Below are 12,831 nucleotides of genomic sequence, written 5' to 3' on the forward strand. Positions count from 1 at the left end.
GCGCATTCCAGAATATTCCAGCACTGCCACTGCGCCTGCGCCTGCGCCCGCACCCGCGCTCGCGAGCCAATAAGATTCGAAAGTCGAGACCAACGACTCAACATCCGGGCAATTTGGTGCCTGTCCCACCCGCCCCGCCCCCCAACCCCGCGGCCAGCTTTAGGTTCTGATTGGTGGATGTGGGTTGGTAACAGAGGTCTGATTGGTATGTTCCGGAGCCCCGCCCTCCTCGGCGCCCCGGGCACGGGGGGCGGGGCGGGGCGGGGGAGTTGGGCTCAGTTGTGAAGCGGAGCCATGGGAGTGGAACTGGAGACAATCACTCCTGGAGACGGTATGGCTTTGACAGAAACCCTCCAAGCGGCGGCTCCGGCTACTTTACCCCGGGACGGGCTGGACCTCAGGATCGGGGGAGGGGGAGGGGGAGGGGGGTCTGAGATCTGACCTGTGAAGCGACTGTCGCCGAATCTAAATCCGTGTCTGCTTGTGTCTTACAGGGCGAACCTTCCCCAAGGTGGGCCAGTTCTGTGTGGTTCACTATACCGGTGAGTAACGGGTTAGGGGAGCGGAGTAGTGGATCTCGGGGGGTGGGGGGGAAGAGTGTGGATCTCGGTCGGTGGGTGGGGGGGGAGAGTGTGGATCTCGGGGGGTGGGGGGGGAGTGTGGATCTCGGGGGGTGGGGGGGAGAGTGTGGATCTCGGGGGGGTGGGGGGGGAGAGTGTGGATCTCGGGGGGTGGGGGGGGAGAGTGTGGATCTCGGGGGGTGGGGGGGGAGAGTGTGGATCTCGGGGGGTGGGGGGGAGAGTGTGGATCTCGGGGGGGTGGGGGGGGAGAGTGTGGATCTCGGGGGGTGGGGGGGGAGAGTGTGGATCTCGGGGGGTGGGGGGGGAGAGTGTGGATCTCGGGGGGTGGGGGGGGAGAGTGTGGATCTCGGGGGGTGGGGGGGGAGAGTGTGGATCTCGGGGGGTGGGGGGGGAGAGTGTGGATCTCGGGGGGTGGGGGGGGAGAGTGTGGATCTCGGGGGGTGGGGGGGGAGAGTGGATCTCGGGAGGTGGGGGGGAGAGTGGATCTCGGGGGTGGGGGGGGAGAGTGTGGATCTCGGGGGGTGGGTGGATCTCGGGGGTGGGTGGGGGGGGAGTGTGGATCTCGGGGGGTGGGTGGGGGGGAGAGTGGATCTCAGGGGGTGGGTGGGTGGGGGGGAGTGTGGATCTCGGGGGGTGGGTGGGTGGGGGGGAGAGTGGATCTCGGGGGGTGGGTGGGTGGGGGGGAGAGTGGATCTCGGGGGGTGGGTGAGTGGGGGGGAGAGTGGATCTCGGGGGGTGGGTGGGGGGGAAAGTGGATCTCGGGGGGTGGGTGGGGGGGGAGTGTGGATCTCGGGGGGTGGGTGGGGGGGAGAGTGGATCTCGGGGGGTGGGTGGGGGGGAGAGTGGATCTCGGGGGGTGGGTGGGGGGGAGAGTGGATCTCGGGGGGTGGGTGGGGGGGAGAGTGGATCTCGGGGGGTGGGTGGGGGGGAGAGTGGATCTCGGGGGGTGGGTGGGGGGGGGAGAGTGGATATCGGGGGGTGGGTGGGGGGGGAGAGTGGATCTCGGGGGGTGGGTGGGGGGGGAGAGTGGATCTCGGGGGGTGGGTGGGGGGGAGAGTGTGGATCTCGGGGGGTGGGGGGGGAGTGTGGATCTCGGGGGGTGGGGGGGAGTGTGTGGATCTCGGGGCGTGGGGGGGGAGAGTGTGGATCTCGGGGGGTGGGGGGGGGAGAGTGGATCTGGCAGGGGAGGGAGGGGCGGACAGAGTAGATCTCAGGGGTGGGGGAGAGTGGGTCTTGGGGGAGGGGGAGAGGGTGGATCCAGGGGAGAGCGTATGGGAGAGGGGCGGAGAGAGGGGATCCCAGGGGGAGATGGTGAAGGGACGGATCCCTGTGGGATGTGGAGTGTGTGGATCCTGGGGGTATTGGGTTGTGTGGAGAGAGTGGGTCCCTGGCGGGGCAGAGAGGGTGGTTCCCTGGGCAGAGCGACGGTGGGGTGGATCCCTGTGTGGGCAGTAGGACTTAGTGGATCCTTGTGGGGCCAGGTTGTGGTTGGATCCCTAGAGTACAATTCCGTAAGTTTTCAGATACTCATGGAAAAGGACAAGTGTTCTAGGGTTTAAGGTGTTAAATTGAGGAAAGACTGACTACAACCAGACTAGGCAGGATTTGGAGGCTGTTGTTTGGGAGAGGCTGTTCGAGGGTAAATCCACATCTGGCATGTGGGAGTCTTTTAAGAAGCAGTTGATATGGTTTATTTAGACTTTCAGAAGGTCTCACGTAACAGACTACTATATAAAGTTAAAACACATGAGATTGCAGATAATGTCTTGAGATGGATAAAAATCTGGTTAGCAGATAGGAGGCAAAGAGTTGGCATAAATGGGTCTTTTTTTTGATTGGCAGTTAGTGACTAGTGGGGTTCAGCAGGAATCTGTGCTCGGACCCCAACTGTTCATATTATATATTAATGATTTGGAAGAGGGAACTGAATGTATTATCTCCAAATTTGCAGATAATACAAATTTGGGTGGAAGGGTGAGCTGTAAAGAGGATGCAGAGATCCCAGATTATTGAGGGAGATGAGAGGAAATTGCTGGGCCTCTAACAGAGCATTGGAGGATAGCCAAAGTCCTGTTTAAGAAGGGTAGCAAGGATAACAGAGGTAATTATAGGCCAGTGACGTCAGTGACAGTGAAATGTTGGAGAAGATTCTTAGGGATAGGATCTATACATATTTGGAACTGAATGGTTTTATTAGCGACGGGCAGCATGGTTTTGTCCAGGGGAGGTCATGTCTCACTAATATGATTGAGTTTTTTGAGGAAGTGACAAAAATGATTGACAAGGGAAGAGCCGTGGATGTTGTCTACATGGACTTTAGTGAAGCATTTGACAAGGTCCCTCATGGCAGGTTGGTGCAAAAACTTGAATCACATGGGGTCAAGGGTGAACTAGCTAGATGGATTCAGAACTGGTTTGGCGATAGAAGACAGAGAGTAGTGGTGGAAGGGTGTTTTTCTGAATTGAGGTCTGTAACTAGTGATGTTCCGCAGGGATCAGTGCTGGGACCTCTGTTGTTTGTAACGTATATAAATGACTTGGAAGAAAACAGCTGGTCTGATTAGCAAGTTTGTGGATGATGCTAAGATTGACAGAGTTGCAGATAGTGATGAAGATTGGCAGAGAATACGGCACGATATTGATAGGCGGAGAAATGGCAGATGGAATTTAAACTGGATTTAAACGAGGTGATGCATTTTGGGAGATCAAATTCAGGTGGCAGCTATGAAATAAATGGCAGAACATCAGGAGCACAGACACACAGAGAGATCTGGGAGTACAGGTCCACAGATCCTTAAAGTGGCAGCACAGGTGGAAAGCATACGGCATGCTTGCCTTCATCAGTCGGGGCATCGAGTGTAAAAATTGGCAAATTATGTTACAGTTATATAAAACATTAGTTAGGCCACATTTAGAATTTTGTGTCCAATTCTGGTCACCCCACTACCAGAAGGACGCGGAGGCTTTGGGGGGAGTACACAAAAAGTTTACCAGGATGTTGCCGGGCATGGAGGGTATTAGCTTTGAGGAGAGATTGAATAAATGTGAACAGTTGGAGGCTTTTTGCAAGGGCAGAAATGGCAATTACAAGGGGGCAGAAGTTCAAGGTAAGTTTGGGGGGGGGGGGGGAAGGTCCAGTAGAGATGTGCGGGGGGACGTTTTTTACAGAGAGTCGCAGGGGCCTGGAATACACTGCCAAGTGAGGTGATTGAGGTAGATACGTTAATGACATTTAAGACTCACCTGGATAAACGCATGAACAGGCAGGGAATAGAGGGATACAAGCGGTTGGTCTAGATAGAACAGTGTGATCGACACAGGCTTGGTGGGCCAAAGGGCCTGTTCCTGAGCTGTACTGTTCATCGCTTACATGGAGGTTAAGCCAAAGGGTATGAGTGCACTCTGTATTGGGGAATGGGCTATCCAGTGCCTTGTTTGGTTCCTTCGTGCATCTTACTGCAGAGCACAGATTGGGAAGAACTGCAGCAGACTGGGGAGACTGAGCTTTGCCCTGACTATAGGGATCCCAAGAATCCTTCAGTTTAGCATCGTGTGAGATTGGGTCAATGCTGAGTCTGACAAAAAGAGTCCATTTGATGGGCAAGTGTTTAATGGATTTGGCGTTGGTCAACTCAGTAAGTGTTCTGCAGAGTCCCAATCTGTGTTTACTAGCAACCACAAATAAAACATAAGTAGCTGGGGTCAACCATAACAGCCCCTTGAGCCTGTTCTACCATTCAACAAAAAACAGACAATCATGGCTGGTCCTCTGTCTCAACTCCACTTTTTCATCTGCTTCCCATATCCCTTGATTTCCAGGGAAACAGCTGTTTATTTCAGCTTTGGATGTACTCTATGCTGGGACATATACAAACCTCTGGATTAGAGAATTTCAAAGATTCAACAAGCTCTGAATAAAGAAATTTCTCACCTCAATCCTAATTCATTAGGTTCTTATCTTGAGGCCCCTTGTTTTAGATTTCGGGGGGAGGTGCATTATACATTGGAGTATAATCAACCTCTTAGTAGTTTGCCCTGTCAAGCCCTTCAAAATCCTTCAACTGCAATTTGCCCACCCTTTCATCGTAGGACAACAACCTTTTCATTTCAGAAACACAATCCTTGCTGTAGATATGTAGGCCAAAACTTCACAATACTCTAGACCTGGATCCTGTAATTTTTTTAAAGGAATCTATCTAACAACGTGGGGAGATTCTCTGGCCTCCCCACTGTGTGTTTCTTGCAGCGGGAGGCAGTGCATCATTTGCCAGCGGCACGATCTCCTGATCCTGCTGCTGTTGATGGGCTTTACCGGTGACTGCACCCTACACTGCCAGGGAACCCGCAGTGGGGTTGCGCTGTCGGTGACACCAGAAGATCCTGCTGGCATGAGCAGCCAGAGAATTCTGGCCAAAATCAATTTGTCATTTTAGAGTTTAGTGTTTTATTTAAAATGTCATGGATTATCTCAGTTGCTGTGGTGCAATTTGTGACAGCTGTCGAAAGTGTGAGCAGAGTTTTCACAACAGGATGTTGGATGCAAATTGGCTTGACGTCTCTTCGGTGGGATTGAAGCTCTTTTGTTAATTTTTATTTCAGCTTTGTAGTCACAGAGCATCAATCATTTAGGAGAGCTGCATACTTGTAATAATATTGAATTAACACCGCAAGGTGGAGATAATGCTCCTACTGAATGTCCTCTTCAATTGTTAGTTTTACTTTAAGATTGGAACCTATATGAATGGCTTTGTAAAACTGGAATGTTCTTTGAACAGATCTTTTGACTTGTACCTTCACAGCATTTGTGAGTTCCCTGTGTATGCAGTTGATAATGAAATTGCTCAGTAGTATATCCCTAAATGTGCAGCATATGGATGGGTATCTCATTTCCTCCCCTGTGTTCCTTTCTCCTGATTTAATTATTTCTGCTCCTGCATTCCACACCCCAAAAAATAGTCACTGGGAACTGAAAATATGGCCATTTCAAAGACTTAGCTTGGAATTGCTTGTGCGACATTGATTTAGTAGTTGAGAGATTGAATGTAGGGAAGGCTAGTAGAAGGAGTGACTCCCGTGTACTAACTGAGCACAGTGACTGATGAATTGGTTCAGGCAGCAGTAAGAAGGGAAGAATTATATGATCTAATTAAAAGTAGGAATTGCTTTCTTTAAGTGTTTTAAACATTGTAATTGATTTTTTTTTCACTTATTACTGCACTTTACAACTGTTGCTGTCGGTGCAGGGTATGGCAGGATGTTTGTGTCTCGCAGCTAAGACAGTGGCCATTGTTGGCAGCTGATCCCTCTTTGCCTCAAGACGAAGAATTGCCTTATTTTCACCATTCGCAGCCCCATCTCTTCCCATTCCCCGGGAAAAAAAATACCTGGGGTTACATGGTTATTTCCTGAACTGGTTTCTAAAACTCTAAGCCAGATGTGGGCGGCACGGTGGTTAGCACTGCTGCATCACAGCACCAGGGACCTGGGTTCAATTCCAACCTTGAGTGACTGGGTGGAGTTTGCACATTTTCTCCATGTCTACGTGGATTTCCTCCTACAGTCCAAAGCTGTGTAGCTTAGGTTGATTGGCCATGCTGAGTTGCTCCTTAGTGTCCCAAGATGTGTTGATTCGGGGGATTAGCAGGGTAAATACATGAGATTGCGGGGCCTGGTATGATGCTTTGTCGCATACTTGGTGGACCAAATGGTCTCTTGCACTGTAGGGATTCTATTACACATCAGCAGTGTTTCTCATTGCTGGAAGGGGGTCTACATTTAATGCCTTGAGTCAAGTGTAAAAAAAATCAAGATTTCAGATATTAAATGTGGCAATATTACCTAGAAGTCTTAACCCATAACTGGGAAGAGAAAGGTCCATCTATCAGGGTATGAAAACTGTGCCAAAATTCACCCTATAAGTGGCATCAGTTTTCTCTTCCCAGAGGAGCAGAGTGGACTTTGATCCAGCGATGTGTACATTTCCAGCACTATGTCCCATTTCATTAAAGAACTTAGTCCAGGTGGACACGGAGTTGCAGTTTGCATAGTGTTTGGGAAATCCAGATTTCATTTCCAAAGAAGCTTCTTTTATAAATTCAGTTTCGTTGTAACACTGCTGAATGTTATTCCAGAGAGATAGGAGATGGTAATTTGAGATCCACTCTCAAATAACCAGACACTTGATGAATGGAAAAAAGAATGGGGGAAATCCTATCCTGAGAATAACCATACCATTCCCCCTTCAGTGATAATCGTAAATGTTTGTCTAAAATGCAGCTCCCTTCTACATTATACACTTGGTCAAAATTTTAAGTGAGCTCAATACTTCAGTGCTCTGGGGAAGAATGGAGTGTAAATCGAGCAGTGTTTGGCTTCTGAATTCGGTTTGATAGTTTAACAACTTACTTATAAAACTGAATTTTGACATGCATATTTTGAACGTCCTATTTGAGTGCATTCACCAACTATTTGTGTGAATAGCAGAGTTTATGGCTATAATAAGTTCTAATTCAGCAATAAGTCTAGAGCTACAGCTGGTAGCTGAACTAAAGGAGACACGTGGAACAGGACAGTCTTCTGAATTGAGCCAATTTATATTAAGTTACTGTGATATTTTGATTGACCAGTTACTGTCTGGCCTCACTCAACATTTTGCTGGTTACCATTCCCAACAGGGTTACTGAAGGATGGAACGAAGTTTGATTCTTCCCGTGACCGAGCTCAGCCATTTAGATTTAAAATCGGTGGAAATCAGGTCATCAAGGGCTGGGAAGCAGGATTAGTTCAGGTAAAAGTAAACTTGAATGTTGTCTTTTCTCCACCGTGCCCTGAGGTGCTGACTCTGTTATTGGGTTACATTCCCAGAGATGTTAGCCACCTTCCCATGGATTGCCCAAAAGACGATTCATGTGAGAACATACACAGTGATTATCGCACCAGAGTCTCTTGATGCCTTCACCGGATATGCACATGTGCTCTTTTCTAGCAAGAGTTCCTGATTAATCATAACTCATGTTTCCAGTCTCATTCCCCTATCATCCCTGTGCTTACAGACCTATATTGGCTCCCTGTTACGCAGCAGCTTTATTTTAAAATTCTCATCCTTGTTTTTAAATCCCTTAGTTTTGCCCCTCATTTCTGTAATATCCTTCAACCCCACAACCCGTTGAGGTATTTACATTCTTAATTCTGACCCCCTTGTGCATTTCCAATGCTATTTTCTCCACCATCTGGCTTTGTCTCCTGTTGTCTAGGCCTCAACTCTGGAAATTCCTCCCTAAACCTTTCTGCCTCTTTACTTCGCTTCCACCTTTAAGCCTACCTTTTTGACCAAGCTTTTGGTCACCTGAACTAATATCTCAGCATCATACATTGTTTTGTAATTCTCCTGTGAAGCACCTTGGGATGTTTAATTATGTGAAGTGTTCATGTGGAACTCCCAAGCTAAGTTTCAAATTGTTCTCCAGTTTGTAGAGAAAGCTTGTTGTATCTAAATTAGCCAGACTTGTGTTTATTTAACAGTTTCTCACATTTTAGGCATCCTATAGGTCATGAATTATCTTTTGAAAGTAGTTATTATGTACACAAAGTGCCAAATGTTGCTTTTTGGGATGATTTTACTCCCCTGGGAAACAGTTTATGCAATTATGTGGCATAAATTCATGAATAGAAAAATTAGAACATGACCAAACTTCTTTACATTGTCAACTTTCATACAAAATGTCTTCTTCCACACTGTGTCTAGCTGGAAGTTTACAGCTTACAGGAGGTGATTAGCAGTATAACTCAGTACTATGAACTTCCCCTTTAACTCTTTTTAACTGCTTTTGCAGTTTTTGAAGAAGCTGAGAGGATGTGACTATGTTGCCATGTTAACCAAAGTATAATGTGGGTATTGAATGAGGTCAGAATCGGGCGGCACGGTAGTACAGTGGTTAGCACTGCTGCTTCACAGCTCCTGGGATCGATTCCCGGCTTGGGTCACTGTCTGTGTGGAGTTTGCACATTCTCCTCGTGTCTGCGTGGGTTTCCTCCAGGTGCTCCGGTTTCTTACCACAGTCCAAAGATGTGCGGGTTAGATTGATTGGCCAGGTTAAAAATTGCCCCTTAGAGTCCTGAGATGTGTGGGTTAGAGGGATTAGCGGGTAAATATGTGGGGGTAGGGCCTGGGTGGGATTGTGGTCGGTGCAGACTCGATAGGCCGAATGGCCTCCTTCTGCACTGTAGGGTTTCTATATAGTCTGGCTACCCTTCTCCCACCACAGTAAACTGCTGATATCACTGCTTTTGCTGGGGTTATGGTCAGGTACTTGAATTAGGTGCTAAGAGAGCTGCTGTCTGCCTGTAGAACTATCCAGGCACAGCAGAATCTGTCTCCAGATTTGTTCTTGGGGATTCAAGAACAGGAAAGCCTTTTAACCACACTGGGGATTAGAACATGCATGAATTGTCGGATTCTTTCACATATAGAGAATGCTGGTATCTTCTTCAAAATGCCCTACGTTTTGGGAGGTGGGTAGGGATTCTCATGACTATTATTCAAAGTGGAATAAACTATTTAACCATAGGCACCAGAATCTGATATACTACAGTGCTTGACTTCAACTGTACCTGAAGCTGTACTTTTCAGTGAAACGTATTTGTGCATATTGTCCCCATATATTTTAATTACATTCTTGTGAGCTGTGGTAAGAGGGTCAAGACTGGTCATCTTCTAGCTGTCGGTCTGAATTTACAAAATTGTTTTTCCTAAAACAATGTAGAATTAATTTCCCCCACCATTGCATATTTAAACAGGCAATGTCTATAAAATGGCCCATGAAATTCTGAATCTATCTTGTAGAGGTGTCATAGCCTGGGTCTGATAATCAGTCTTCAGTGTTTGAAATTCCGTTCGATTCCTGAAGTGCTGAACACAAGACTACTTTTCTGCAGGTTAAAATAGTTTATGAAAATTATTATCGAATAATTTATAGCAACAAAGTTGTAATGTGTACACTATTTATTGATACATGTATAGGCATATTTGAATATAAGATGCACACCAAACCTAGCCTTGAAAAAATGTAAAGGAACTGACTTACACTTTGGTCTTTCTCCATTACCTCAATCTTGGAGAATCTCAAAGTTAGAGTTTGGCCATTTCAGAATGAGATCAGGAAGCATTTTTCACACAAAAGGTAATGGAAATCTAGAATGTTCTTCCCCAAAAATGTTTCTTGGGTCATTTCAAATGTTCTTATCTGTATGATATTTTTATTTGGGTATAAAGGGATCTGGAACAAAGACGGGTCAATGCAATTAAGGTACAGATTAGCCAGCATCTAATTGAATTCTGATGAATAATGCCAGCCAGTGATTACAGATTCTCTCACAAATCTAGTGGCTGCAAGGAGACAAAATATGAACAACCATTTTAAATTTTATAGGACGGCACTGTGGTTAGTACTGCAGCCTCACATTCAGTTCTGGCCTTGGATGATTGTCTGTGGAGTTTACACATTCTCCCCGTGTCTGTGTGGGTTTCTTCCGGGTGCTCTGGTTTCCTCCCACAGTCCAAAGATGTGCGGGTTAAGTTGATGGTAAATAGTAAATTGCCCCTTCGTATCAGGGGGACTAGCAGGGTAAAAAGTTAAAGTTTATTAATTAGTCACAAGTAAGGCTTACATTAACACTGCAATGAAGTTACTGTGAAATTCCCCGAGTTGCCACACTCCAGTGCCTGTTCGGGTCAATGCACCCAGCCAGCACGTCTTTCAAACTGTGTGAGGAAACTGGAGCACCCAGAAGAAACCCACGCAGACACGGGGAAAACGTGCAAACTCCACACACAAGTGACCCAAGCCAGGAATCGAACTCGGGTCGCTGGCGCTGTGAGGCAGCAGTGCTAACCGCTGTGCCACCATGCTGCTCACTAATACATGGGGTTACGGGGATAGGGTCCGGGTGGGTGCAGACGTGATGGGCTGAATGACCTCCTTTTGAACTGTAGGGATTCCAGGAAATGAAAACAATCTTAAATGTACAGTCAAAACATATAAAAAGAATCTAGTTCCTTTCTGACATTTTCTGCCTTAGTTTTCTTTTAAACAATACCTCCTCCTATTTGTTGCAGAGTTTTGAACTGGATTAGAATAATACAATTCTGATTAATTGGATCTTGCATTTGAGAAAGAAATTCTGCAATGAGCCCGGGGATGGCATTTTGCTTTTTCATTATTATAATGTTGAGACCACAGATTATTCAGAAATTCTTCCTGTATTTGTTTTGTCAGTGGAGTTTTGTTTTGAACGGCTGCGTAGCGTTATGCTTAAATGTGCTAATCTTGTATTTTAGATGAGTGTTGGGCAGAGAGCAAGACTAACCTGCACCGCTGACTATGCTTATGGAGCTGCTGGCCATCCTGGCATCATTCCACCTAACGCTACTCTGATTTTTGACGTCGAGCTCTTGAGACTCGAGTGAAAGCATTATTCGGTAGGTGACATTGCAATATAGTCGAGAGGGCACAAAAATCAGTTCTTAGGTCTGATATTGCTATCTTGGAGTGTGGAATAATCAGTTTGTTTTTTTTTGACAGGTTTGTCTCCTGCTTTTGGCACATAAATGTGAGCAAGCTTGAAGATTGTGCATTGAATAAGCAGGGCTTGGCTATAATCACACTACATTTACCATCTCCATCTACAACCAGCTGTATATCAGCAACAAATCCGCTTCTCGTGTTCCTTTTGGGCTGTAACTTAAAACCTGATGGTCTTAACCCTGAACTTTATTTTTTTAATTTAAAAAAACTCATGCTTTGCTTTTGATAATTTTTAAGTTGCGCATGATCAGGTTGTAACATCAAGGTGCCTGTCAAGTAAAAAAGAAAGCTGATCATTTATGACATGCTACTTAACATTAAATTGTTAAAGCCATAAGATAATCATTCTGAATTGACTTGATGCCATTAACTGAATGAAACTCAGTGACAATGTGACCATACAGATTGCAGTCTTTTTAAACATGTCCATCTTTGCATCAAAATGGTTCACTATTGTGGCCTACCTGTGTTGCCTAAACTTAACTCTCACACCAAATATTACCAGTGCAAACTTAGCATGCGGAGTTAAATTGATCCATGGTCAAATAGGAGATTTATTGTGGGAGGGAAGGTGGGATCAGTTTAGTTTCTGCCAAGTACCTGCTTGAATTTTTACACACCACATTTTCTCTGCCAGTGCCCAGGGCGAACGTTGCATGTAGTGATTTTACCAACACCTCTTCCATACTTTTTGATTCCACATGTTCTAGTATCCACAGCACAGCATGGCCTTCTGTTCTGTTTAACTTGGGACAAAGTGGTACATCCTGAATGTTTAAAACTTGACAACGGGTCATCTGGACTCGAAACGTCAGCTCTTTTCTCTCCTTACAGATGCTGTCAGACCTGCTGAGATTTTCCAGCATTTTCTCTTTTGGTTTAAAACTTGAGACTTGGTAGAAATCAAGATTTTTTTTTGGGAGCAAGGTCACTAATACATTTTGTCTTGTACATTATCATTTCCTAATAACAAATGGATGATAATTCATGCATTATCTGTAGGAAAAATCCAGTGATAGCTTAAGTTATGAGTCATAGGAAAGGCAGCAAAATCATGGGGGCTGGCAAACTCAATTGTACTGATTAATAATGTAGGGACTGCAGAAGTGTAAATTATACTGTTCTGAAGCTAGGTGTCTCAGAAAGAGATACTATACCTGTTTGAGTTATTACAGATTTTGTACTCGGCTAGTGACTTCTCCCCTTGAAATTAACCTTCCCTCAATCATTTTCCTTTGGTGGAACAACCAATGCCCCTTTGCAACAAGTTAAATAGGTGCTAGCAATGTATTTGTAAGCATCCCATCCCATTCTCTTCAGTGTGGCTAATGATTCTTTCATTGCACCCTGTGATCAGCAATTCACTTTGGAATTCATTGCTTTTACAATAAAATGCTTTCTACCAATTTTGGTGTGGTGTTTGTGGAAAAATTGGTCTTGGCCTTTTATCAGAAACCATCTGCAGGAATGGAATTCCCTCCAACTGGACTTTAAGTTATTAAATATAAAACCACAGAAGCTTCATAGTCACGAGAAACAACTGGCTAAGCCTTTACAGTTAGTAAGGGACTAATCTTCCAAACGTGTTGATACTGGAACCAATTCACTGGGACATTACCATCTCAAAGACAAAACAGTGGTCAATTAAAGAGACTGGGAGACCATCC

At 45.9% G+C, this 12,831-nt stretch overlaps 1 protein-coding gene across 1 annotated transcript; it reads left to right on the plus strand.

Moving 5' to 3' along the window:
• The first annotated feature begins 220 nt into the window (after positions 1–220).
• On the plus strand, positions 221–12,570 carry LOC144508661 (peptidyl-prolyl cis-trans isomerase FKBP1A-like). The gene is made up of 5 exons (XM_078236898.1): positions 221–331; positions 495–542; positions 7,256–7,368; positions 10,918–11,058; positions 11,162–12,570. The coding sequence occupies exons 1-4, from the start codon at positions 295–297 to the stop codon at positions 11,044–11,046; spliced, it is 327 nt and encodes a 108-aa protein (XP_078093024.1). The 5' UTR covers positions 221–294; the 3' UTR covers positions 11,047–11,058; positions 11,162–12,570.
• The last annotated feature ends 261 nt before the right edge of the window (positions 12,571–12,831 follow it).

This window comes from Mustelus asterias, chromosome 20, assembly GCF_964213995.1.
Source record: "Mustelus asterias chromosome 20, sMusAst1.hap1.1, whole genome shotgun sequence".
Lineage (NCBI taxonomy): Eukaryota > Metazoa > Chordata > Chondrichthyes > Carcharhiniformes > Triakidae > Mustelus > Mustelus asterias.

Excerpts from the sequence above, each read along its gene's own strand:
- LOC144508661 (XM_078236898.1), top strand. The coding sequence starts at position 295 with ATGGGAGTGGAACTGGAGACAATCACTCCTGGAGACG. Across the intron at positions 543-7,255 it reads CTGTGTGGTTCACTATACCG|GGTTACTGAAGGATGGAACG; the intron begins GTGAGTAACGGG and ends CATTCCCAACAG. Across the intron at positions 7,369-10,917 it reads GGGAAGCAGGATTAGTTCAG|ATGAGTGTTGGGCAGAGAGC; the intron begins GTAAAAGTAAAC and ends CTTGTATTTTAG.